Here is a 27,924-nt window from a genome sequence, read left to right as displayed (position 1 = left end):
TGGCAACCGAACGGGGTTCAGTTACTTCGGTTCGCGCGCTGCGCATCGCAGCAGACTTCGCTCGGCTGTGCAGCGCGACGGACGTGTGTCAAGTGCAGTCAAGTGTCGTGACTCGACGCAGTACTCCCGCGTTTCGCAAATCGAGTGTGTGAGTGTGTGTGTGTGTGCGCGTGTGTGCGAGCGTGCGATCACTTTTCTCTCTCGCCCCGCGTTGCCGCGCAAATCGGTGAATCACGGAAGCGTCTCCGGTCCCGACGGCGACGCCGGAGCTGGACGGTGTGCACGGCGGCTCGCGCCCCTGGAGAAATTTCATCCCCTTCGCAGGTCGGGTCGCGCTCCCGCGGCCCACGACATCGGCAGAGGTCAGTATGCGTTAGTGTGCCGCGATGAAATTCAAATTGACCGGATCGTCGCGCCGCGCGCCGTTGCCTGCGAAATTGCGCGACGACCACGGGGAGGTCTTTCTGTCTTCAATCGTTCTTGACGCGTGCTCACGCGGAATAACAGCGCGTTTACCTTTTATCCAAACGCGAAAACCGAGTTGGCGCGGTACCGAAATCAGAACGAAATTCGTTTGCGCGCGCGCGCGCTGAAAGTTTCGCGCGATGAGCAAGTGCACGACAGTCTTGTTTTTATTGGGGGAAAAAAAATTTGAATTTATAATTCTATTTTGGCTGCGATCGCTTTGGCGTTCTCGCAGCACTCGACACATCCTTGTTTATTTTTATTAGTAACAAGAACGGATGAGACGCTTGCCCAGCGAGAAATGATTATGGAATCGATCTCGAATCGATAATCGAGGTCGTTCCGATGTCGATTCGAGAGGTCGTTTCTCATTTGATAAGAGCATCAAATAAACGCAGCCTTAAAAAAAAACTGCAGTGTAAACAAATTTTACCTAATTTATACGAATTCTGCGTGTAATACGTCTTGCGAAGTTCGTGAAATCGATTTTACTACCGAGACGTTATTAAGATGATTAGAGTGACTCATTTGTCTTGCACCACTACTTCCGGATTGATTCGTCAACGTCAATTTCTTAGACACGCTCGTTGCGCTCGGTGGGATGTATGTACGTCAATTCATAAATATAACATGCGAGAAATTGTTTGGGAAAAGTCTTGGGAGATAGATATAGAATTGAGATAAAAGACGTAAGAAAAGAGAGAGAGAGAGAGAGAGAGAAATAAAGAGAGAGCATTTGTTACTTCTAGAGCAAACCTGAGAATTATTACAGTTAACTCTTTCAACCTCGAATTAAATCTATTTGAAAGAAATTTTTTTTTCTATTTATTTATTATTGTTCCCGATTTTTTAAATAATTTTTCTGTTTATAATTCTGAGAAAAACAAACTGTTGTTGTATTGTTATTATTGTTCAAATATCAATTAACTTGACGCCTGGATGAATTCGAAGATTGTTGCTTCAGGCAACATTGAGTATGAAAGAGTTAAAAACGGTACAAAGAATTTAATAAAAATAAAAAATAAAATAAAAGAACAGAAAAAGAAAAAACAAAATCGTAACAAAAGTAAAATAAAAATATAAACAAAAAGGAAAAAATTCGAGAGAGAAAGAGAGAGAGAGAGAAGAGGAGGAGGAAATAGAAAATTCGCCTACGCAAGGCTTTGAGATATATTATAGGGCGAAATTTTTAGCTTTATCATCAAGATCAATGTACGTCCTCCTCTCTCGGCGCTTTATAGCGTACCTATTAAAATTTCCCCATTCACCGCGTCGAATTTCATCCGCGCGGATTATCTCTTTGATGCTTGGGGAAACGACTTGAGTCAGGTCTCTTTTAGGATGAATTATAAAGAAACGTGCTGAGAGAGGTTGGTAAAATATTCTCATCGTTTGCTTTACCTTACGAAAGCCGCGTCGACCGATTTCGATCTTTCTATCGTTTCTCTTTTTAGTATTTAATGTAATACACAAACACAATATGTATAGTAATATCAAAAAATAGCTCTCTAAATTTCGAGTAAAACGTCATTCTAAAAGTGAAAAATTGAACTTGCGCGCAATTATTCGAATAATTTGCCACTCTGGCGTAAAATATTTCTGGCATAAAAAATCACTTCTCTATGCAAAATATTATTCTAGAAAAGCGATTATTTATTTTTACCTTTCGTTTAAGAAATATTGTCCAAAACAAAATGGGGTGCCAGGGGTATTGGCTTTAATATTATTTTGAAATGCGATTCTGATGTGATGATTTCGTCTGCCGATTGTAGAATACTTAATAAAAATTCTTTACTCGGCATATTAAATTCCTATCATAGTTCTCTTTTTTGCAAACAATTTAAAAATGACAATTTTTTATTTATTGTTATAGCAAATAAATGACATATAAAATATCAATAACAATATCATGATATAATATATATTGACATGCTAGATTGAAGAGGAAATATTTTTGCCGTTTTTACCATCTCAAAATGTGAAACATGTTGACGTTGCTCTTTATACCATGTATCAGGAATTTCCGTATCGATTTCCGGACTCTCGTGGTCTCCGACGTTTTGACAGCTTGTCGTAATCGGAGATATTAAAAAGCATCCGTTTTTGCCCTGCCGATGACTTTTTCCGTATTGCCATTTCGTCCTTTTAATTACGAACACATTTGTACTTTGAGTGGTCAACTTCAATATCAGTATATTTTAACTCTTATGATACAAAAAAAAGAATATTTATTGATCAAATCATTAGGAATTCGCGATCAATCTCTTTTTTCTTTATTTAAAGTGGTTTAAAAATTCATGAATATGCTTTCAAGTTTCTGGAATATTTTTTTTCCTTTTTTTTGGGGGGGGGGGAGTAAAATGTAGTAAAAGTTAAAATTTTGAAAAACTTCCATGAATACACTGCAAAAACAAAGTTGCTAACTTGACTAAATTTATCGATTTGATTAAACTTTTTTAGTTCAAATATTTGTGTAAGTATTTGACTGAAATATAATATAATACCCGAGATTATTAATGTTAAGTTTTTATTGTTAGACAATTTTTCTCAATAAGTTTTTTTTAATTACAATGGACAAGTGGACATTTTAAATAAATGTAGTTTTTATATGATGATTATTAGATAAATATTTTAAATAAACATAGCATTTTTGTACCATGACTATTAGATACTTTGTCACATTTTTATACTAATTGTGTATAACAATTTTATAATAATTATTAAATTTACCGTTGGGATTATGTCGCCCTATTTACTTAACGATTTTAATTACTTCGCTCGGCCTTAATACTCGAGGGTGCATTATCATATTAAATAGATCATCAGCAAATTTTATATACACCACGCGATATTCTTTATTATCTGCGCATTTTGAGAGAGAGAAAGAAAGAAAAAATTCGTAATTGTAAAAACATTTACGTGTTTTTTATCTCAAATCTATCAAGTACGAAGATAAACGATTCGATTATAATAATAGCTTCGTGAATCATCGCTGATGGCTGTCACTGTAAATTATCAGTAAAACGATAATGTGTACGATAGAGTGATAAAAATGATAGAATCGCGATTATCCATTTGTGGATTATAAAGTGACATGTTTGCAGAGAGAATAATAGCGAGTAGAAACGCATGGCGATGCATTTAACAGGCTAAAGCGTTATTGGGAATTAATCTGATCGTAAATTGTTGGTATATACGTGTTGATATACATGAATACCGTGTTAAACTATTTTCTACGTTCGAGGAATTCAGTCGAAAGGTAGGAGAACTATTGACATCGTTAAATCACACGTGGGAGTCGATTAATTTGGAACACTATAATTCAACGTCGAATTACAAAAGCTACACGCTAGTGAGCGATTACGAACGTTGGACCCTGTGCACAATAGAAAAATATTAGATATTAGGAATAAGAATTGAAATTTTAGAATCATTTCTCTGAACTGAAAAAAAGAATTTGGCAATGGTTACTTTAATTATTTTAATGATTCAACATAATTATTTTTATATCTATACTTCAACGAAATCGTTCTTTCTATTTCTTTCAGTGTAACATTCCTCCATTGTGCCTAGTAATAACTTTACACGATACCTCTATTCGAAAAAGCAGATAGAAGAGGGACTCGATCTTCAAAGAGAAATCACATCATTCCGATGTACTCTAAAGGATGCATGGTGCGAATTTTCTTTGGCGGACGGGTTCTCTTCCCGGACGTCGAGTATCTCGAATTTGTCTAGTGCCATTATTCGTGGAAACGGTAATGATCAAACAAAGGATTAGACAGAAAGCCGGCGACGAATTGCGGAAGAGAAACGGATGCGCGTTTCGCAACCGGCGCGAGAAGCCGCCTTAATTGCACCGTTTGTTCGTCGCGATTTAACGTTGCGCCATTTGGAAACGCGTCGGCCTGCCTGAACGATGAAAACTATAATGCCTTTCGTCCGATATATCGATTGAACGCAACACTGCGAGTGTTTGTCGCTTTTCGCGGCTGGAACTGAAAAGGTAAAGAGCCGACTAATTGAAATAATTAGTCGACAGTGCTGAAAGCGTTGGTTAGATCATTGAGAGTGTCTCCTACACACGCCTTTCTCTTCTCTCTCGCTCTCTTTGCGTTATACTAGAATCTTGATAATAATAGAAAAAGAAAGAAGTTAGTTGACTATAGTTAGCGCTAGCCGAGGCCGAGGAAATCGATCCTTAGGCCTGCTTGCTACCGCTCGCTTGATTTCTTCCTCTTTTTTTTTCTTTCTGCGTTTTATATTATAGGCGAAATTTACGCGAACCTCAATCGCAAAACGTTTCGCTTAAACTACAATCCTATTTTGAATTGCACTTTAATATTAACGTTACATCGCAATTAAACGAAACTGACAATACTTTTATTTGATTGAATGACAAGAACGCTGTATTTTCTCGTATTAAAAAAAAAACTGGTGTTTTTCGCGAAAAACAAAACAAATACAAACAATTTAATTTTTATAATTAATCCTAATTGTAGCTTTAATGATAATAGCTTACAAATGAAAATAATATTGAACAGTATAGGCTGAGAATCTCTAGAATCGATATTCGGTACTTTTTTCTAAACCAACAGCAAATAAAATCGAGATGCACGCCGATATGGTACAATAATTTATATTTAAAGATAAACGACTGAAAAAAAGCTCCCGGCGGTCTACGGCGAACAAAATCGATGGCCGTTACAGCGTGAAATCTGTTCACGGTGCATGAATTTCATTGGTGCGGACGCGTGCACGTGTTATCGGCGAAATATTGAGAATGTGGAATACGCAAAATGTTTCGGTTGTTTTAATCTATTTGGGGCAAAATGTAAAGTAGATGTATCCTTTGGAACGTGTTTCAAGAGTTGTTGCCGGAGAACTCGTGCGAGAACTTGGTTTACTACTTTACTATAACGTTTTGATCATTTAATACATAATTTATTTGCTATTACTGAAAATAGACGAACGACACTCGCAACTTATAGATATATGTATAGGTATACAGGTTTCATTAGGATATCTAAACTCAGTGAATTTTTCTTCGAGCGCAATTTTGTGCTGCGCCACTATTGATTCCAATTAAATATCCGATATCGAGCAGCTTGCTAATTAATCTTTTGTCTGCAGTTTTGGGTCTATCTTTTGACACAAGCGCAAATTTCACTGTCAAAATTATCTTTTCTCAAATTTCAATTTTTATTAAATGAAGCTTTTAACATTTGAGGACATGCAGTAGTTAAAAAATTATTTTGGTAATGTAATAGAGATGTTGGAAAATAATCTTGAATTTTTCCAGATTTTTTTTTATAGCTTAGAACAGTAAAAAGCTTCGGTTGAACAAAAAAGACTCCAGATTACAGATCGAAGGTTAAATCAAAATTTTGAAAATATGTGGTTTACTTTACACAATCGAAATAACGAAATTGTTGTTTATCATATTCTAATATTATTTCGCGAAAAAAGTGAAACTTTATTATTCTGAAACTATTTCCGTTTATAACTTGGGAATTATTTTAATACATTTGTAATTATTTTAATGTTCTCTTTTGGACTCGGAATTAATAATAATAATAATAATAATAAAACATTTTATTAATAGAGATTTTGCGACACGAAATTTATGTTCCATGGCGTATCCAGGGCGAGCGAGTTGCTCTCTCTAAGTACGTGCGATCGTGCACGGTTGCGTCCGTACACGGGCGTGCCGTAAATAGAAGAAGCGAACGAGTAATCGACTCGATGAATGAGGTTGTTGTTAGCGCATTGCCCGCGCGCTCGCTTCCAATTACGGCGCGGAGGAACGACGGCGATGCACCGGTTTTTCATAATTCCACGCGGCTACACGCGCGTAACGCAAACACACGTGCCGACAGTTGCGTTTCCTCGCGACCGTGTAAATGGCCGTATTAACCTTAAATTACTTTACCATGTGGATCTGGGTGGCTCGTGCAGAAAAACTTCTAAAGTTGAACTAAATGTACAAACTCGCGCCGAGAAAAAAAAATTCTTAACTTTACTCAATTTTTCAGCTTGATTAAATTTCTTTAGTTCAAGTATTTCTGTAATTGATCCGAAATACATAAAATACTTAAACTTCGATATGAGCATTTTATAATCAACTTAAAGTAAATAAATACTTGACCTGAAAAAATTAAACGCAAAAAATGGAAAAATTTAGCATAGCACAAGTTAAAACACAATCTTTTTTTCCTCAGTGTTCGAGATTAAATTCCCAGTATTTGGAACACTGTCGGTAATTTGGCTATTTATTTCATATAATTTTTTTCTTATTTGTATTTCCGAAATTAAACTTTTGTTTAAGTTAAGGAATTATCGTTTTGATAAAAAAAAAAAAACTCCTCCATAAACGATATTAGTGTTTGCTTAAGATGTGAGCAGAAAAATGTGTTTGAAATCTTCCAAACCCATGGTCGTAACGCCGTAAAGAAAATTTAATGATAATAATCTGAGTTAAAGCTCCGTACGTGGCTAATCAGCACGACCGAGTCGTCGTTGCGGCACGGCTCAACTCCGTAGACTTGAGAAAAAAATTATACCTTCCACGTGTGTGTCTCGCGTTTCTTTTCTTTTTTCAAGGGATTGGTGTGCTAAGCACAGAGACAGAGAACCACCGAGGAAGTTCAATTTATCCGTGAGCGAATAATCTTTGAATAGGACGCGTAATTATACCGCGTTCTGTGCGACATGTGTTCGCGAATGTCGGTCTTGCCACGTGTAGTTTTGCGAACGTCTGTACGGATTTTTTTTTTTATTCGTTATACGTCGATTTCTTACACTATCTCGTTCAAACGCATCTATCTTATTGCGTCGTTGGTAAATCAATCATAGAAATTATGCGGTTGACATCGGCGCAAGAGAATGCGGTAATCAACGTATGATTGAATCGAATTGACTAGGATATAAATTATATTTCATGCTCGTTCAAAAACAAATAAGCTTGTGAAAATATTGAAATTAATCGGGACGTCACGGTAATTGGTTAGAATATACATATATTATATTTCATTACCATTAATTAGTAGCACTGTTTTGTCGAAAGAGTTAACTAATGTATCTATTAATTTATTAATTTTAATTAAATTTTACCCAGCACATTGTATATTGTTAAAGTTATTAAATTGCTGGCTGGATTCGCTATTCGTTGTAAGGCTTCTTGTTTCAACCGCCTGAGCGGTTAATGTTCAGCGTAACGTTTTAGCTTCAAACGCCAGAGTAATTGAGTTTCTGCAGCCTTTGTGAAACTAAAGTAAAACAGGAGAAAATCCTGTGTATTTGCAACACAATATGTGAACATACCTGTCGTGCTGATCGACATAATTCCCAGTAACAGCGATGTTACATTAATTTTTTTCCATTATTGAGACCGGCCACGGCAACGTTATACATATATGCATTCTCCCCTAGAATGTGTACTTTTTTTTTATTATTCAAGCGCGCGTGGAATTCGTATCATCGATAGCCTTGGCCAGTCCACCTTCACATGAGAGAGAGAGAGAGAGAGAGAGAGAAGTTTGTATAAATATACACGATGTCCTAAGGCGTGGCATATACTAATAATGTCATTTCATACCTCGTAATAATGCATTAGTTAATGAAAATTTAATTAAAAGACTAATTAATGTTTTAATATCAATTGCTAGGTTGTTTTTGTTCCATCGTACACTTGTTTGATGAATATAATATAATGGATATGCATTTAAATTAATCCAGGATGCATAAATCGTCTAGTACAGTCGTGGCGAAGATTTCTAAATTTTTTTCAGCTTGAAAAATAATTTACGCAACTTCTTCCGAAAAGTACGAAACGTTTGCGTAATACCATGTTAAATTTAAATGTATTGGATCGTTATATACAACTGTAGAATTCATACAAAATTTTTACTGAAGCAAAACTAATTTGAAGCTACTTTAAAAAGGTTTTTATCATACTCCGTTTTTTTTTCCTCTACCTAGAGAGTTTAATTAAAAAAACAAGGTTGCCACGGATCTGGAAAATCGAAAGAATCGGAAAAAAAACATGAAAATTTAAATCGGCCAAGGGAAAATCTAGAAAAAGCAAGGAAAAATATAAATAAGTCAGAAATTAATGCTCTACTCACAATTTCCTTAAATACTCTTATTCTAAAGAGTACTTACAATTTTTCAAATGTATTTAACATTTTTTTTTTATAGTCAATTGCGTTCAAAACTCGCGCTTGCACTCGCAAATCATTTCTTATGTGTTAGAGCTGTGGGATAGAAAAAAATCTTAAGCAGTAATGAGCAGTACAAAAAAAAAGTGATTAATCACAGTCTATTTCTCGACTGTAAGAAGATAGAGAAGTCATTGTTTCATTGAAAATGGAGAAGTTTATTCCACTGTAAAAATCATACTTTTCTCTATTTGACATTTAAATTTTATTAAAAAATTATTCTATATTAATGATGGTGCTATTTAAATTATATTTTTAAAATGTGTGGCTAATACATTTTGTAGACAGCTCGACCGATCGACTGCAATTTTGCACACTTTTTTTAAATACTAAAAACTAGTGTTTGACGAAAGATTTTTTTATAAATCTAGTTTTTTGTGTTGCAATCAAAAAACAAGTAAAATTTATAGTGAAATATCGCTATGTCAATTTTGACTAGCTGCCATTATGTTGAAATCCAATATTTCAAAAAATATGGATATGTTGTCGAGCACTAGTGTGAAACTATATTTCAAATTTATAAAACTTGCATGTTATATTTTACTTTTTAATAAGTACTGTAGGAGTAGCAGTAATCACAAACCGTTTTTAAAACATGATTTATGAAAACTTATATAGCCATTCTATTTTATATTGTTTGTTTAATCAAATTTAAATATCGACTAAAGAAATGTCTAATTTTTACAATGGAATAAACACGACTTCTCCATCTCTTTCCGTTTTTCTATGAAAAATTGGCAAATACAAGCCTCATCTAGGTGTATACATACGCTTCCATGGAAAATTCTCTACTATCGTTTGAAAAACATGTGGAGAAGTCAGAGAATTTTAAAATTAATTTTCTGCGACAATCCTGAAAAATTTATATGTTAATGCGCTCGATGCATGAAAGAGACAAAATAAATTTGCGCACACTTTGGTAACACACGTCTCCTTTATAGTCGTAATTTCCTGCGAGGTCGTTTGTAACACTCGCGTGGTCGAAGAAGGAGGAGGCTCGGCAATGGCAGGAAATAACGTAACGCATCTGTCTTTTTCGGGCGTAACGATCGCCCGAAGTCATATTTCGTGTGCGCACTTTTCGCTCAAGGTTCTCTCTCTCTCTCTCTCTCTCTCTCTCTCTCTCTCTCTCTGACGATTTTATATTTTCGCACGTGCGACCACGTGGCGCGTACCTCCCGTGGTACACGAGATGCGTACTCGCGAATAAAGCGACTTATTTATAGCGATCCCTCGAGAAAAGTTTCTTACGCCAGGCTACGTATCTGAGTGTGCATATCTGAACAACAATGTCTATATCTAATTACACACACTTGACGGATGCTACGGCAAATTAACGACGCTGTCGACGTTGAAGTTGGCACATCGCTGCCGTTTTGATTCGCCTTGCGCTCTTGCGAGCTCCATTTCGTTTTTGAGAATGAGGCGACACGACGGAAAGAGTGAAACCAGCAATTTTTTTTTTAGAGTATCGGAAACGGAAGATGATCTTTATATTTTGTATTGTTATAATATGACGGTCAGTGCTTAAAATCAAGTCTTTGTTCCTCGTCGACGAGATAATTGTGTTTGACCGTGTACTTTGAGGTTTTTTTCTTTTCAATATGGCGCGTTCCATTTTATAATGCTCCCACTAATTGCTATTTTTCACATCCTGCTTCCTTTCTAAAGTCCATGCTTCAGTTAGCATCGCGTATGCGGTTGCTTCGCGCCTGCAGACATCGCATTGTATATAATACAAACAAAATGCACGTGCAATTAATTCACGTGTGTTCAAGAAAGTAATCGAGAAAGTTTATCTTCATCGTAGACTCCATCAATTTCACGTTTAATTCTGTCTAAAGGAAATTCTTTATTCAACAGTTACTCGGTTAACGAAGACGATTAACCGAGATAATTTTAAAATCACTTTTAACATTAAGTGGTTTTACTTCCGCGACAACAAGTTAACTCGTACTACCTTGACTATTTCTGGTCGGAACTTCAGCGAAGCGCGACGAGGCCTTTAAGGATATATAGGACGCTTCTTAAAAACATTGAGAAAATTATGCAGAAATTACAGATTGTTTTATATTGCACTTGAAAGTAGTAGAAAAAATTTGGCATCGATGTTCTGTCTGGATATAAAGTTATTCTAATAATTAATAATAGAATAATGAAAAAAAACATCTGACTATTTTTATTTAAGTACTTTAAATATTCAAGACGATTTGTGTACAACTTCATCGCGATGCAGAGATCAGTTCGGTAAAATAAACAAAATTCATGTATTTATTTATTTACATAATAACTAAACAAACAATCACAACGTTTCTTTTTAAGTTAGTCAGTTAAAATATTGAAATTAATATTAATTTATCAGTATTGAATTGATGAATTCTTTGAAAAGAACTCACGAATGGCCGTGCTTCCATAATAAATGTTTTATATTAATATTAATGTTTTCACCGATTCACTCGAGAAGAACCTAAACCCAAGGTCGAAACGTTGCGAATAAAGTTAATTATTAAACGCAATTTGCCAGTTTGTCGACTAAATTCTAATTAGTTATTATTTCTTTTTATGTCGTAAAAAAATAATGCAAATTTTTAATAACAAATAGACTGTAAAGAGTGAGTAAATTATAAAAATGTTATTAAATGAAAATATAATCCTCTTCGCACAACTTTCATCTACATATAGTTTATTTGAAGTGTTAACATTAACGCATTTCCAAATTTTATTTACTTTGCAGGGACCGTATGTCCAATGCATCCTTAACAGACCAACGTGCGAGCTTTTGTGGCGCGCATAATTCGTCTTCTAACTTGTCCACCAAGTCGCCGTGGAACTCGCGTCACGACCACGTGCTGTAGTCGCTAAGGCCACTATCTCGGTGCGTGCGAGCGTGCGAGCGTGCGAGCGTGCGAGCGAGCGAGCGAGCGAGCGAGTACACGCTCGTGCATTAGCCCGTCCGGGGGCAGGTGGTGGTTATTCTGAACGAGAAGATGCTCAATTTAACGAGGAGGGGTAACGCGTGCTGCCGGTCGCACAGCTGTCGAATCGGGGTGGCGCGCGACAGCTGCATCTTGGGGAGGAGATGGCGGGTAAAGAAAGCGAGCGACGACGGAGGGATTCGACTCGAGTGCTCCCGACCTCGGGAGTATTGCGCCGTAAACATTGCGAATCGCGCGCGGCACGACGGCTCGTCGGTTTTGCCGCGTCCATCGATCGATTTTTCCCCGTGGAAAAGTTTCGAGCCGCGAAAAAGAAGCGGGGAGCGAAGGAACTTGTTCTTCTTCTTTCCCGCCAACCAGATATAAACTTCGATAATTAACGTGACGTTCGATCTGTTTCACGTTAAGTAATTATATCGCGCGTCCGCTGGAGCGGAACAACTCGTGGGGAACTCGTGTGCAAGAGAGAAAAGAGGCGAGATCGAACAAGGTCGCTGGAGAGCTTGGGGATTTCTGGAAATCGCGAGAAAGAAATTTTCTTTCGAGTAACTCGTGATAATTGATCGATCGACTTCGCGGAAAAAAAAAGAAAGATTATCTTATAATGCGCAATTGCTGTTCCAGTACCCTCGATTTATAGGTATTTATATGGTAATTTTTGTATAGTTATTGTTACAGTGCGTTTCGTTGCTGTGCATTTCTGATATTTTACGTAAAACTTTATTAATATTAATCTGCCATTACTTCTCTCATTTCTTCTTACTTTAAACCTTCCAAGGTTTTAAAATATAACAGCTTGATAAACCTGGCCATAAATTATTGAAATATACATTTTACGTTGACTTTATTACGCGACAAGAGTTGTTCTCATCGTAAAAATTCTTTCAGACTAGAGAGAAAACAAGGGAAGAATATTATTAAGCATATTTTATCCTTAATAAAAGAATACTTGCGAGATCAGAATAAATATGTATATCGCGAGTCTCAACAAAATAATAAATGATATCTGGGTAATCTTTGATATTCTTCGTTTCTGCGAAAGTGTATACGGAAAGATATTAATCAATACAAAATACTCAATACTCAAATTACTTTTTTAAATAAATAATAAAGAATATTTTTTTTATAATTGTCTTAAAATGTATTTGTCACAAAAAAACTCATTATCTTACTGAAAAAAAGAATTTATATTTTTTCGAAGATTATAAAATTTTATCAAAGAAAAATCAGGATAATAATTAAATCGAAATTTATTTTGATATTCTTAATTAAAGTGTTAAATTATTAGGATTTAGAATATATTTCAATAAATTTTATGCTTATGATGAACTTACGTCTGATTTGCAGATATGTACATTGAGAAAAAGACGTTAAATTAACTAAATTTTTCAGCTGGATTAAATTTCTTCAATTCAAGTATTTATGTATTTTAACTTAAATATATAAAATACTTGAACCTTAATTTAGGCATTTATATATTTAATTTAAACATCTATTAGTAAGTTTAAATAAATAAATATTTGAAATAAAGGAATTTAATCGAGTTGAAAATTTTAATCAAGTTATAACAACTTCTTTTCTTTATACATGGTTAAAAATCGGCAGCAGAATTTAATGTAACGAAAGCACATTTCAAGCAGGTACATTAAAAACATTTATTGTACAGTCAATGTAAATTTAAAGTTGTCAAAGTGCACTAAATTTCATGCACGTGCTCTTCAGTTATAGATACATTAAATTTAACGTGTAACTTAAAAATACATTGAATTTCATGATATTTTTAACAGTGTACTTGTGAAATATTTGAAACAAATATTTATTTTATTCAAGTACGTAATTTCTCTATGCATACGGGAGTCTATTTTAAGTAAATATTACTCTTGTTTCAAACGATGATTATCAAGAAAATATTCTGTGTAAAGATGATCGTTACTTAAAAACAAAAAATTAATAGTCGCTTTTTTTTGCAATGAAAATAATATTTTTCTGTATCAAGTTTCATCTTTAAAGGGCTTTATAATAACGATCGGCTTGATCATTGAGAACCGTACGATTTGCCCCCGTGTCGTCCCGTCACCCTGATTGACCCTGCCACCGAGTATCGACATATCCGTTTCACTGTCGCGGGAAAGCCGATCGTCGGCACCGGCGGCGACGTTTTCCGTTAAACGATCGAGCTAAATTTACGGATATCGGAAAATGTTGATTGTTAGTCGCTTCGCCGTGTCCTTCGAAGCTGGTCGTCGCGATAATGGGAGGCAGATAATGCTGGAGACTAATTTTAGAAATGACGGGTCCCCGCAGAACCGTCCGCGGAACTTATGACTGTAAATTGCCGTTTGCACGATGCTTTTACCGTCGAGCGTCGATCGCGAAGAGAAATCGCACGTGTCCGTGCTGTCTCGTTCTCGTTCCCTCGCGCACGTGCGTGGGCCCGGTGTGCATGTTCGGTTTTCACACCGTGTGTACCGTGACGGGGGCGAAACAATTTGGGAACGAGCCTGTTTGAATGAGTCTCTCCTCCTCTCTCTCTCTCTCCCCGCGAGATCATCCGCGTCTGACGAGCGCAGTTCGTCGCCGCTGCAATGACGTCGACGTTTAACCCGGCGTTGACGTAAACATTTAAACCCTGCCCTTCCTGAGGAGGAAGAGCGAAATGGCATCGACGTACCATATACACACGTATATGTACGTATACACAATGCATCAACGATATTCGAAACGCGGGCGCGCGTGTACGGAGAAACCGATAATTACGTTTGCCCTCGGCCGGCAGTTTATTTACGGCGGCATTGTTTCGCGACAAGTCGCACCGAGCACCGACATCGCAGGCACTCTGAAACCACCGTACAATTTGGATGGAAGCGCAATTTCTGACGCCGCGGATGCTAGGGAAGATGCATCCGTTGGATCGATCAGCGGCGCGCACGTTTCTATCTCCTTGGGATGCTGGGGGATAAACGCACAAGTCATTTTCACGAGCTATGGCTCTCGATCCTTTTTAAAAGCTCGAATAAATTCGAGTGATAAAAGGACGAAGCAGAAATTTCTCGCTTACAAACGAATTTACACGTGCGTTATTGATGACAGTTGGATCGATTGTGATAACGATGATTTGTATTCGATTAAAACATTTACCAAGTTTACGTGACTCTCTCGATTTTCTCGCGAGAGCTTTAAGGAATGTTTATTGAAAATTACGGGCGACTCGATTAATTCTGATAACGCTATAAGTTTCGTGATAATTAAAATGAATGTAATTGAAGGATTTGCTACAAAAACCAAACGAGGCTTTTGATTTTTTTAAAATCTGGGTTATGACGTCAATTGTTCTCTAGCGTCACATAATGAACAGTTTTTTTTTCCGACTGATGTTGAAGCTAGCAGCGGATTCGCAGCAGCAGATTCGTCAAAGCAGGGATTCTCATTCAAAATAAAATACATAAGAAACTTTGACATATAAAGGCAAACTAGCAAGTAACTGCACAAAATACACTTATACGCTTCTAAATAGATCAGACTATCCAGAACAATTAACAAAAATGCGCAGGTCTACTAAATTGTTTAAATTATATAACGAGTTATTGCAGAAACAAGGGAAGGAAGCCTCGGTCGGGGCTGCAAATTTTTTTAGAACATCTTTATAGCCTTCTAAATCAATCTCGACTAGTAAGAAAAATTAAAAAAAATGCGCACGCTTACGAAAAATTATTTAAACAATATAAAATTTATTGCAAAAACAGGAAAACGAAGTCTCGGTCGGGGCTGCAAATTTTTTTAGAACATTATTGTAGGCTTCTAAATCAATCCCGACTAGCAAGAAAAATTAAAAAAATGCGCACGCCTACGAAAAATTATTTAAACAATATAAAGTTTATTGCAAAAACAGGAAAACGAAGTCGCGGTCGGGGCTGCAAATTTTTTTAGAACATCATTATAACCTTCTAAATCAATCCCGACTAGCAAGAAAAATTAAAAAAAATGCGCACGCCTACGAAAAATTATTTAAACAATATAAAGTTTATTGCAAAAACAGGAAAACGAAGTCGCGGTCGGGGCTGCAAATTTTTTTAGAACATCATTATATCCTTCTAAATAAATCTCGACTAGTAAGAAAAATTAAAAAAAATGCGCACGGCTAATAATTGTTTTAATTATATAACGAGTTATTGCAGAAACAAGGGCTTGGTCGGCGCTGGAAATTTATTAGCAATCATATTAAGGTTGCTTGCTTGCGCCGTATAGGAATATAATATTGTCATTATAGAAAAGAAATAGTATGATTTCCCAATTTTCTACTTGAATGTAAATTATAGATCAGAAATATAATTTGACTGCTAAACATACATATTGTTCTCTCTCTTTGCGCTACCCAAGACCAACCAACGAAGGGGTGGCGAGAATATGGTCTCTTTTATTGTTTTGTTTTTACTGTTTGTAAATGTTAAAATTTTTTTGACTTTTTTATATTAAAATTTATTTGCGTTTTTGGTATTAGAATTTTTTTTCTTTTTTAGTTTTTGCAATAAATTTTATATTGTTTAAATAATTTTTCGTAGCCGTGCACATTTTTTTTAATTTTTCTTGCTAGTCGGGACTGATTTAGAAGGTTATAATGATGTTCTAAAAAAATTTGCAGCCCCGACCGCGACTTCGTTTTCCTGTTTTTGCAATAAACTTTATATTGTTTAAATAATTTTTCGTAGGCGTGCGCATTTTTTTTAATTTTTCTTGCTAGTCGGGATTGATTTAGAAGCCTACAATAATGTTCTAAAAAAATTTGCAGTCCCGACCGCGACTTCGTTTTCCTGTTTTTGCAATAAACTTTATATTGTTTAAATAATTTTTCGTAGGCGTGCGCATTTTTTTTAATTTTTCTTGCTAGTCGGGATTTATTTAGAAGCCTACAATAATGTTCTAAAAAAATTTGCAGCCCCGACCGCGACTTCGTTTTCCTGTTTTTGCAATAAACTTTATATTGTTTAAATAAGTTTTCGTAGGCGTGCGCATTTTTTTTAATTTTTCTTGCTAGTCGGGATTTATTTAGAAGCCTACAATGATGTTCTAAAAAAATTTGCAGCCCCGACCGCGACTTCGTTTTCCTGTTTTTGCAATAAACTTTATATTGTTTAAATAATTTTTCGTAGGCGTGCGCATTTTTTTTAATTTTTCTTGCTAGTCGGGATTTATTTAGAAGCCTACAATGATGTTCTAAAAAAATTTGCAGCCCCGACCGCGACTTCGTTTTCCTGTTTTTGCAATAAACTTTATATTGTTTAAATAATTTTTCGTAGGCGTGCGCATTTTTTTTAATTTTTCTTGCTAGTCGGGATTTATTTAGAAGGTTATAATAATGTTCTAAAAAAATTTGCAGCCCCGACCGCGACTTCGTTTTCCTGTTTTTGCAATAAACTTTATATTGTTTAAATAAGTTTTCGTAGGCGTGCGCATTTTTTTTAATTTTTCTTGCTAGTCGGGATTTATTTAGAAGCCTACAATGATGTTCTAAAAAAATTTGCAGCCCCGACCGCGACTTCGTTTTCCTGTTTTTGCAATAAACTTTATATTGTTTAAATAATTTTTCGTAGGCGTGCGCATTTTTTTTAATTTTTCTTGCTAGTCGGGATTTATTTAGAAGGTTATAATAATGTTCTAAAAAAATTTGCAGCCCCGACCGCGACTTCGTTTTCCTGTTTTTGCAATAAACTTTATATTGTTTAAATAATTTTTCGTAGGTGTGCGCATTTTTTTTAATTTTTCTTGCTAGTCGGGATTTATTTAGAAGGTTATAATAATGTTCTAAAAAAATTTGCAGCCCCGACCGCGACTTCGTTTTCCTGTTTTTGCAATAAACTTTATATTGTTTAAATAAGTTTTCGTAGGCGTGCGCATTTTTTTTAATTTTTCTTGCTAGTCGGGATTTATTTAGAAGCCTACAATGATGTTCTAAAAAAATTTGCAGCCCCGACCGCGACTTCGTTTTCCTGTTTTTGCAATAAACTTTATATTGTTTAAATAATTTTTCGTAGGCGTGCGCATTTTTTTTAATTTTTCTTGCTAGTCGGGATTTATTTAGAAGGTTATAATAATGTTCTAAAAAAATTTGCAGCCCCGACCGCGACTTCGTTTTCCTGTTTTTGCAATAAACTTTATATTGTTTAAATAAGTTTTCGTAGGCGTGCGCATTTTTTTTAATTTTTCTTGCTAGTCGGGATTTATTTAGAAGCCTACAATGATGTTCTAAAAAAATTTGCAGCCCCGACCGCGACTTCGTTTTCCTGTTTTTGCAATAAACTTTATATTGTTTAAATAATTTTTCGTAGGCGTGTGCATTTTTTTTAATTTTTCTTGCTAGTCGGGATTTATTTAGAAGCCTACAATGATGTTCTAAAAAAATTTGCAGCCTCGACCGCGACTTCGTTTTCCTGTTTTTGCAATAAACTTTATATTGTTTAAATAATTTTTCGTAGGCGTGCGCATTTTTTTTAATTTTTCTTGCTAGTCGGGATTGATTTAGAAGCCTACAATAATGTTCTAAAAAAATTTGCAGCCCCGACCGAGGCTTCCTTCCCTTGTTTCTGCAATAACTCGTTATATAATTTAAACAATTTAGTAGACCTGCGCATTTTTGTTAATTGTTCTGATCTATTTAGAAGCGTATAAGTGTATTTTGTGCAGTTACTTGCTAGTTTGCCTTTATATGTCAAAGTTTGTTATGTATTTTATTTTGAATGAGAAACCAAACGAGGCTTTGACGAATCTGTTAAAATCTGGGTTATGACGTCAATTGTTCTCTAGCGTCACATAATGAACAGTTTTTTTTTCCGACGAGAATGAAACAGAAACCGGGAAACATAAATAAATATATGAAATTTTCGCAAAAAACAAACAAGAGAAGTTTTTAAATTTTTATCAAGTTATTAATCAAAACCTAAAAGTTTGTTTTTATACCTACTATATGTCCGGAGAAAAATTACCATGTTTACACAAAGAGAAATGTGAAAGGATATTTTTATTAAAAGCAATTTGTAAAATTTTATAAATAAAAAGTGAAAAGGATTGCTTTTAATAATATTTCCTTCTTTACTTTTATCTTTATTAATGTTATAAAAGAATACATTATAGGATAAATAGGTAGTGAATATAAAATTCCTGCAAAGTCGAACAAGAGGTTCAAAGGTTTTTTATTTTTATTTTTTAAATGGGTCCTCGAAATATTAATCAAAGCAGCTTTATTTTTATATTTATTATATGTCCGAACGAAGATTACTATATTTATACGCGAAAGAAATGTGAGAGGATGTTTTTATTAAAAGCAACTTGTAAAATTTTATAGATAAATAAAAAATGGAAGAGGTTGCTTCATACTTTTAATAATATTCCCTTTTTTACCGTTGACTTTATTAATGTTATAAAGAAAAATAAATGTACAATATTATAAAATAAATCGATAATGAATGTAAAATTACCGCAAAAGTTAAACAAGTTCAGAGGTTTTTTCATTTATCTCTTTTAAATGCACTGAAAAAGTTTCCTCCGTTCAGTTTATATTCAAATCATTTCCTTGATTTACATGAATATTAGTAATTTACTTTTAAACTTAGGAAATGTGTTTTTTCAATTAGGCTAATGATAAAATGAATATACTCATTTGTAAATAAAAAGAATTTTTTTTTTTTAGTATGGATTCTCGAAATATTAATCCATTGCAGTCAACTTTGTTCTTATACTTATGTATCCGGAGAAAAATCACCAACTTTACGAACGATTTGAAGATAATTATTTTCTGAATGTGTAACTTTTCTTACTTAGTTTTCGTAGCAAACTCTTCAGTTATGCAGGAATGAAGCTTGGTGAGGAAATAATCAATTCCAAATTAACCAGACGTGATTCCTTCACGGTATTCTAAAAGCACCGTTCACATCGGAATGTCGCAGCGCGAATATGTTTTACGAAGATCCGAGTCGCGCGGCCAACCGGTTTCCACGAAGCGAAAGAGATCCTTCCTCGTGGAACGCTGCGTTTCACGGAAAACTCACGGCACATACATATCGAAGCAAGGGAAGGGTAAATCGAATCAATCACGGGAGATATACGTGGTTATTTATAGCTGCCGATCGAATATTCCGAAGACAAGCCACCTGATGGACGGTCGTGAAAGATTCATGCGGGGAAGAAATAGCTGTACCTCGAGAGATTCCAGTTTATTCGAGTTAATTATTCGATACTGCGAAATAACCGGATCTGCCAGCACGTGGAGAGACGACTGTTTTCTTTTTGCCCGTCGGCGATTAGAAATAAAAAAGGTGACAGTGTTTTCCACAGGCTCTCTCTCTCTCTCTCAAGTTGTCTCTGTAAACGTTTGCCAAGAACGATGCGCTGCTGTAGAAAAATTAATGGAAATACAAGCGTCAATAAATGCAATATTCAATGCCTCTCACTAAATTTTTCCGTGAAAATTAAATCATCTCTCTCTTTCGCTGGAAAGAGAGTTTCTAAAATATTACAGTACCCGCTTCTTCCCGTTTATCGGGAATTCAGTGTGTTTGTCGATCGCGTGTTTGTCGAACGTAAATCAACGAAACGATCTGCTCCTCTATTTCGCCGAACGGTCGATAATTCGCGTAAGGTTTCGCCTTCGCACGCGACATTTTCGCGTCAGGTGATTTCGGCGCGTGTTTTCCGCGAGAAAAATTGCGCCGCCCGGTTACAATCGATTATTGGCCGATGATCGGCATTGTTTGAACGGGCAACACGCGGCAACAAACAGGTGTCTAAAAGCGCCGACGTGAGCGCCTAAACAAAGCCCCCGACGACCGCGGGAATTTAGGGAAAGGCCAAGAGAAGAGAAAGAGAGAGCGAAAGTATCCGGCGATCGATTACTCATAACGTGTTCTGTCATGCATTATTCCTGCGGTTTTGTCGGGGTTGCAGGATTCGGGAACAACGGGGCTGCAATTCGCAAAAGTGGCTAGCTATAATAATGGAGAGAATTAACGCCCGAGGAAGGACGCCGGTGGTGGAATATCATATCTCGTATAATTCGCGTTGAATTCTAAAAGCAAATTACTTTGTTGAAATTACTTCGTTGTAATCTACTTAGACATTGCAGGGTGGTTACTATAGTCATCAGTGTTCGCTGTGTTTTTATAAAAGCTGAATTTCAGTTTCGCAGAAATCTTTACAGATGCGCGTTTGCGCTGTGTAATTTTGAGAAATATATTATCAATTTTTTAACTAACTTTAATCCAACTTCACTCCTTGAATATTTCAAATAATATTGAATTTAACGTGCGTCGTATAATGGTTCATGAATTCGGCAAATAAAGTCATGTTAGATATACGTATGTACACGCTGTGGTTGTGGAATATGTTCGCTCGCCATGTCGAATATTGAATTTTTTTTTTCTTTACAACTTTAAAGCACTCTTCAAACTGTACGACTTTTTATTAAAAGTTTTTTTTTCTATCTTTTATACTTTCGACACGAAAAAGAAATACCGACAGAGAAATACCCTTTTTTTTTCAAAAGGGTGTTTCATCCCCTAAACATGAAATTCCGAGATAAAAAAATACGTGTCTCTTAGATTTTTATGTTTAACAGTACTAACACATTTCTAGGAGGATCAATCGGTTCCCGATAATTCCTTGTTAAATTAAATCGGTGTACAGCGATTTTAATATGCACCAGTGCGCAGTCCAATCAAACTCACTATGGTGTTTACTTTTCAGTTTTTCAATTTTCTTTCCCATATATAATATATATGTATAACAGAATTGCACGTGGGGGTTTGATCTATTGAAAATTGGATATTATTGAGGCAACACGAAATCAATCATAACTTTACGGAAGGCTTGCTCGAGTTTTAATCGACTGCCCGCTGTCAGTTCGACCGTGTAAACGTGAATGAGAGTCTCTGGCTCGCCTTGACGCTCCTTACTTACAAATCGATCCACTCTGGCAAAGGTAGTGCCTTATATTGTGCGCCCATGTGTACGTGTATGTGTGTGTGTGTGTGTGTGCGTGTGTACAGAACGCAAATGATAGCGTGTGACACGGATGTCGTTGGTTCGCATTACATTTTATTTCCAGCATTAGGATCGTTCATACTCGTTAAGACGAATTGTACGACCGAGGGAGAACCTCTCGATCACGTGCGTCCCTTCCAACGTAAATTCGAATTCATGAAAAAGAGATATACGAGTTTAAGAGTATGACATTTTAGAAACGAGCAAGGAACATGTCACAACTGTCCGGAGCTGATAGATTCTCTTAGAAATGTGTTATTATTATTAAACATAAAAATCTAAGAGACAGGTATTTTTTTATACGTGCGGAATCTCATATTTAAAAGATGAAACACTTAGCGACGCTTGAAAATATTTTTACAAATTTTTACATCTTTAGATGAATTTTACGTAGATCCAGAGAGTAATCTCGCGCTTAAAGGTATCACATAAGAAAGATGACAAGCGTCGTATCTCCGACGTTATTCTTTGAAAAAGCCTCTATCTGTGTCAAGGCTGATGGTATTGTAAAAGATTGTATTAAGGCGGAATTTATGAGATATTTACGAGGCACGAGGTAAACATAAAGGATATCTTTCTGTGATCTTTTTATCTATAAGTATCAGGATTGAGTAAGTTAATATATATTTTTTTTAATGAAACAAACAAAAATGTGAGAACTCTCAATAATTAAAAATACGCAAAAAAGCAGTCGAATAGGAATAAGCGTATTGAGGCGCGACAATTTAATTAAAAAACTTAATTCAAAAATATAAATCAGCATGATCGAAGATGACTCGAAAATGAATTGCGAAATGTTTGTATTGATTTATATTTTTTAATTAAGATTATCAATTAACTGTAGCGACCCAATAACTGCGTTTATTTGCTTACTTTTTGTGTATTTTTTTAAAATAAATTAATTTGAAGTTAATGGTTTATAAAATTAATTTAATCACGTTAAAAATTACATGAATAAAAAACTAACTAGTTGAAAGTTACGTTGCGATTAAATTAACTTAAATTAAAAATAAATCTTGGAAAAACATTCTATTTATATTACATTAAAAATTCGTAACGTTTTAAAGTTAAATCATAAAACAATTATAATATGGATTGAGCAAATTTAATATTTTTTTTATGTATTCTTTTATAAATTTTTTTTCTTTTACCAAGATAATTTTTTCTACTTAGGAAAAGAAGTTAATAAATTAAATTTTATGTATTTTGAAAATAACTAGTTAAAGTTAAAAGTTAGATCATTTAAAATTAACTAACGCTAAGTTAAGTTATAAGTTTTTAAATTTTTAACTAGTTACTATTCAGCCCTGATAAATATAGATAAGGAAAAGTATATATTCGAGATTTTTATTTTTCGATATACATTATTTTGCGTTTCATGCGAGATTATTATATTGTCGAATATAGCGTGTTTCTCTTATTAGGAATGAATTCGGATTACAAGCCAATCGATTTATGTGCTTTGATGATGCTTTTAACTCACGCAACGAAGCGTAATTAACGTTATTTCGACTGGCTTTGTGGCGGCTTTGTGTTCCGAGGAGCCAACGATTCGCCGAAAGCATTTCGGGCAAATGTATATCGCTCGTTTTCTTTCACGGATGATAACCCGTTATGAGATTGTATGGATGAAGAAGTCACAAAATCTTTCATCTACTTTCGATATTAACTATCGTGTCATTATGAAACATTTTCGTGGAAAACTTAGTTGAAAGTAATTTATAAGCGATGATAATCCTTCGATCATTGCATCGAAATTTAATGCCTTTTCTAAAAACAAACTGCTCTCTCTCTCTCTCTCTGTCTCCTGTTTTGCGTTATAATATAAATTAACTGTATAATTAGATAAAAATTAATTTATACACTAATATCGTATATACGCGATGTAATATAGTTTCATTATATCGTTGTTACTATAGATATTTTATTTCTGCAACGAACTCCACGATGTGAGAACTTTAACGAGAAGTTCTGCGTAACTTTCTGGGAACTGCAATTTTCTCAGAAAATCTCTTTATTTTAGTCAACTTATACAGGGTGGGCATTTAAAACGTTACAAACTATTATTCCTGGAACTATCTTTACAATTGATTCACCTCGTTATTCTAAGAATAAAAGTATTTAAGTACAATTATCAAAAAATTTATGCAAATATTATGTAAAAACGAACATAACATCAATACAATATTCCCATATTAAAATAATATTGAAAATATTGAATAATATTCTCGGAATATTATTTTCATTTTTAATAATATTCGTATATTTCAGGAATATTGTGTGCTTATTCGTCTGAAACATTTTTGGTACGTAATTTCAGGGATAATACTTTAGTAAGTAATACTTTAAATGCCCCACCCTGCAGATGTTTACAAATATTTCTTTTACCGATTTTTCTTCAAATAAATCTTTGAATTTTTTCGCAGGTGGCGTGGGGCACAGCTGTGATGGAATTGCAGAGCTGGCTGCTCTATCACTTGGTCGCCGCCACAGACTGCAATCAAGGTAGCGAAGATAGGCCGTTCATCGCGTCCCGCGCACTCCCATGAACATTCTGCAACATTTTTATTTGTGTTACGCATTTGTGATCGTTAACGTCGACTCGTCGTTTAACCCTTGATTATTTTAGCTACGTTTGCCTGAGTTTGCCCGGACCATTATTCACGCACAGTCAGTGTTCACAGCCGCTTCTTTATTTAATTTACCATCCCGCTATCACGAGCCAAAGGAAACGGTGGTCTACCGATGCCCGATGGTAAGTTCATCGTACGTTATAAGCGCGCGAACGGAGAGCGTCGTGAGGCATCGTCGAGACGCACGACACCGCTTTCGCGCCGTTCTCAGGAGGAGGCTGAAATTGTAACGTGCCATCTCCCCCGTGTCATCGGACTTTCTACTTTTGTGCCACATTCGAACACGCAATTCTTTTGTTCCCTCATGACGATTTGTTAAATCGCAGGTTTGAAGAAGCGTCCTGTTTCTTTCCTCACTGCATGTTTAATGTTGAATGAGCAGTTACAGCTCACATTAAGCGTAATCTTGTATATTGCGTAACGCGTTACGCAATGCATTTTAAATTATTGAATATATTACATAAATATATTACACAATGTATAAAATTTATATTAAATTAATAGATCGGATTATCTTAAACAAATATCCATTTTACATATATTTCCGGTATAAAAGCATCGTCTTCTCAATATTAAATGACTCTAAATAGAAGTTGTGAAGAAAACTTGGGCGATATTCATGATTAAAGACCTTTAACGAGCCCAAGTTTCGCTTCGAACTCGCGATAGACCTCGGGATCGCACGGTCGCATTTACCGCTTAATATAATAAAAGCGAGATCGCGCACAATGCGCCGGTTCGTTCACTGTGCGAAAAATTGCAGTGATGCAGTCGGCGAACACAATCGGAAGTGGCGGCGGCGGAGGCGGCGGATCGTATCCCACTGGTGGCGGGACCGGAAGTCGCACCCGCGATTTAGGGCTACGCGCCCAGAAGAAGCTTCTCGGCCGCATAGTGTCCACCAATGCAGGCCGGTCGCTCTTCATCGACGACGCCACGACGTCGTTGCTTGATAATCTGTACAAACTGATGGAGAGCGTCGCCAAGAGCAACCCGCACTTGGACAAGAAGGAGCCCGAGAAGGTCCTCAAGAACATCATCAAATTGTCCATTAAGGTACCCATGTGAGACATTCCAGAATCCAAACTTTAATTTCCATAGATTCTGCAATCAGTTTTGAATCGATTAAAGAAAAGTATGAAAGGAAACTATTATTTACTTTTGCAAACTTGAAAGTCGCTAGGTCTTATATATCCCCTTAAAATAACGTTCGATAAACTGCTCCACATAGTTCAATAATTAATATTCGTTCATTTAATCGACGTGAGGTAATATATATATTTAATTTAATAAAGGCACGTTTACCTCGAAAATTTTACTTTGAAATTATCCTATTTATATGTAATATTTAATAAGAACGAAGCAATATGCTATCGTTAAATGTTCCATAATGATCGGCTATTATTTATACGACATCGGTTGTATTACAATATAAATTAAGTGTATAATCAATTTTGTATTAATTTGTATGATATTAATTTCCAGTAAATTGCAATTATTAGATGTGTAAACTCATAAAACGCACTTTATAGATCGGACTCGTGCAGCGCAGCCATCAATTCCGTTCGAACGACGCCGAGAAGCTCGAGGAGATCCGGGAGGCTCTGGGGACAGTGGCGATGACCGTCGTGTCGTTCTACGAGGTGGATTATAGTTACGACCAGGAGTATCTGACGACTTCGATGGAACGTTGCCGAGCATTGCTGCAGCAGCTGATAAAGCCGCATCTCACGGATAAGTCATCGCAACGCTGCGACCAGGTGTTCGACTTCCTGGCGTATCCCAAATTCTTGGACTCGGTATTCCGATACGATTCCGAACACAGACCGATTCTCGGCATGCTAGTCAGTGACCTCAACAAGGCGTTGGACGCCAGGCGGCTTTGATTCTACAAGAATGATAATCACACAACGTTAATAAAACCGAGTCGACGGCCGACAACACGGTTCCATCGCCAGACGTACGACCGTCCTCTTCAGCGGTCCTCACGGCAGTCTCGCGATCGCGATCGATAATGGCTCGATCGACGAACGCAGCGGACGACCCGTTGGACACGCGCGCTTCGTTGCACTTTATTTCACGGCGAATAGGCAACGTGTGTTGCATACTTTCAGTGTGACGACAGTATAGTATCTCGTAGCGGTAGATTAAAAAAAAAAAAAGTGTCTCTTGCTCGCGATCACCCCCACCCAGTAGCCGGGTCGGGATACCCAATGCGGACCACTCGCTCACTGATTTATGCAATAATTGTCTCATACTTCGCTTATTTTAAGGACACAGCGTCACCTGCGTTGCGCAATTGATGTATTATATGCGTATATTTACGTGCAGGATATCGATTGTCGATTCATACCAAAAAGGAATAGATAAGTATTATGTGTATTAGGGAATGATAGAAGATGAAAAACGTTAAGTCTAAAGCCGTCGCACATTTTTCTAAACTGCTTGGTGTCTAACTCGATTTAAGACTTTTGTTTTCGTTATATTACAAGCAAAAAGTCTCCTTTTTTTTATTTAAATTTATTAAATTTATTTTTAATTTATTATATGAAGTTGATTCTGTTTCCAATTTATTAGATTCCATATTTTTGTCGTAAATCTGATAAATTCTATTCGCGTAATGAAACTAGCCATCACAGAACGAGCACTGAAACAATTAAAGCTAGCGATCTTTCAAATATTCTAGGATCAAACTCGGAATTAGGCCTTAGTTTGCGGCTGAAAGGAATTCTCGCGCAAAGTTGAAATTCCGCAGTAAAATAGGTTTGCGTTTATCGCGATGAGTATAAAAGTAGAGGGAGAACGTTTCCAAAAATTGTAAAGATCCGTTTGACGACTAGTAACCCGAAATATCTATGTATAAGACAGATTGTCTTTCTCATTTTAAATCGTGTAATGGTATCAGTACTGTCGCGTGGGGTAATAATAAATTGCCCGAACAAGGGATTTCCTCTTTCTCTCGTGTCGAAGTAAAAGTCGACGATGGTCACGCGATACATCTTTGTGCTCTATGTAATCTCCCGTTCTTGCGATTCCTCTTTAGATACATTACCGCTGAGACGAAGTTAGGATTTGATCTTAAGAGCATATTTAATTATTTAATGTATAATTTTAAAAGAGCTGTAATTTATATGTTTAAGAAATATGTTTTTATCATATTTGCGAATTCTTTCGGATATTTTATGAAGATTTTGTTGCGCTACGTTTCAATTTTTTCTCACTCAGTTTCATAAAATGCGAACTTCAAAAAGGCTAAAAGTAAATATATTGATCATCTTCGTGCACGTGCAAACAATGAAACGCACACTTTGTGAAAATCTTGGAATGTGCGTTCCGATGGGATGGACACAATCCACTATTAGCGCTGTTGCTTGTACGTGCACATTTTTTATAACACACTCGATTAAAGAAACAATTTCTACATATCTGATTTCATCGCGATTCGATTCCGATGATTATTAGCATAGGTGAAATCGTAGAAGAAAACAACTTTAGCGACATTTTGCGCCTTTTGTACGCGGTGTACAACCCACTTTACACGTTATTTGTGATGATTGTCAATATTAAGAGATGTATGGGTACTATGCCGTTAATAAATTATTAACAAATCAATCTCATTTGTCTTTTTTGTTATTCGCTGCT

At 35.8% G+C, this 27,924-nt stretch overlaps 1 protein-coding gene across 4 annotated transcripts; it reads left to right on the top strand.

The window, feature by feature from the left end:
* Positions 1-29: 29 nt before the first annotated feature.
* On the top strand, positions 30-27,894 carry LOC105207636 (tumor necrosis factor alpha-induced protein 8-like protein). 4 transcript variants are annotated; one of them, XM_039457272.1, is made up of 5 exons: positions 30-362; positions 24,076-24,154; positions 24,279-24,404; positions 25,046-25,338; positions 25,815-27,894. In XM_039457272.1, exons 3-5 carry the CDS (start codon positions 24,395-24,397, stop codon positions 26,166-26,168), a joined length of 657 nt encoding a protein of 218 aa, XP_039313206.1. In that variant the 5' UTR covers positions 30-362; positions 24,076-24,154; positions 24,279-24,394; the 3' UTR covers positions 26,169-27,894. The 4 variants fall into 4 exon arrangements, with proteins under 4 accessions (XP_039313206.1, XP_025988060.1, XP_025988059.1 ...); XM_026132275.2 differs by having other exon boundaries at positions 24,076-24,404; XM_026132274.2 differs by lacking the exon at positions 24,279-24,404 and having other exon boundaries at positions 31-362.
* The last annotated feature ends 30 nt before the right edge of the window (positions 27,895-27,924 follow it).

The sequence above is a fragment of the Solenopsis invicta genome, chromosome 14, assembly GCF_016802725.1.
Source record: "Solenopsis invicta isolate M01_SB chromosome 14, UNIL_Sinv_3.0, whole genome shotgun sequence".
Classification (NCBI taxonomy): Eukaryota; Metazoa; Arthropoda; class Insecta; order Hymenoptera; family Formicidae; genus Solenopsis; species Solenopsis invicta.
This window is presented reverse-complemented; position numbering and strand designations above follow the sequence as displayed.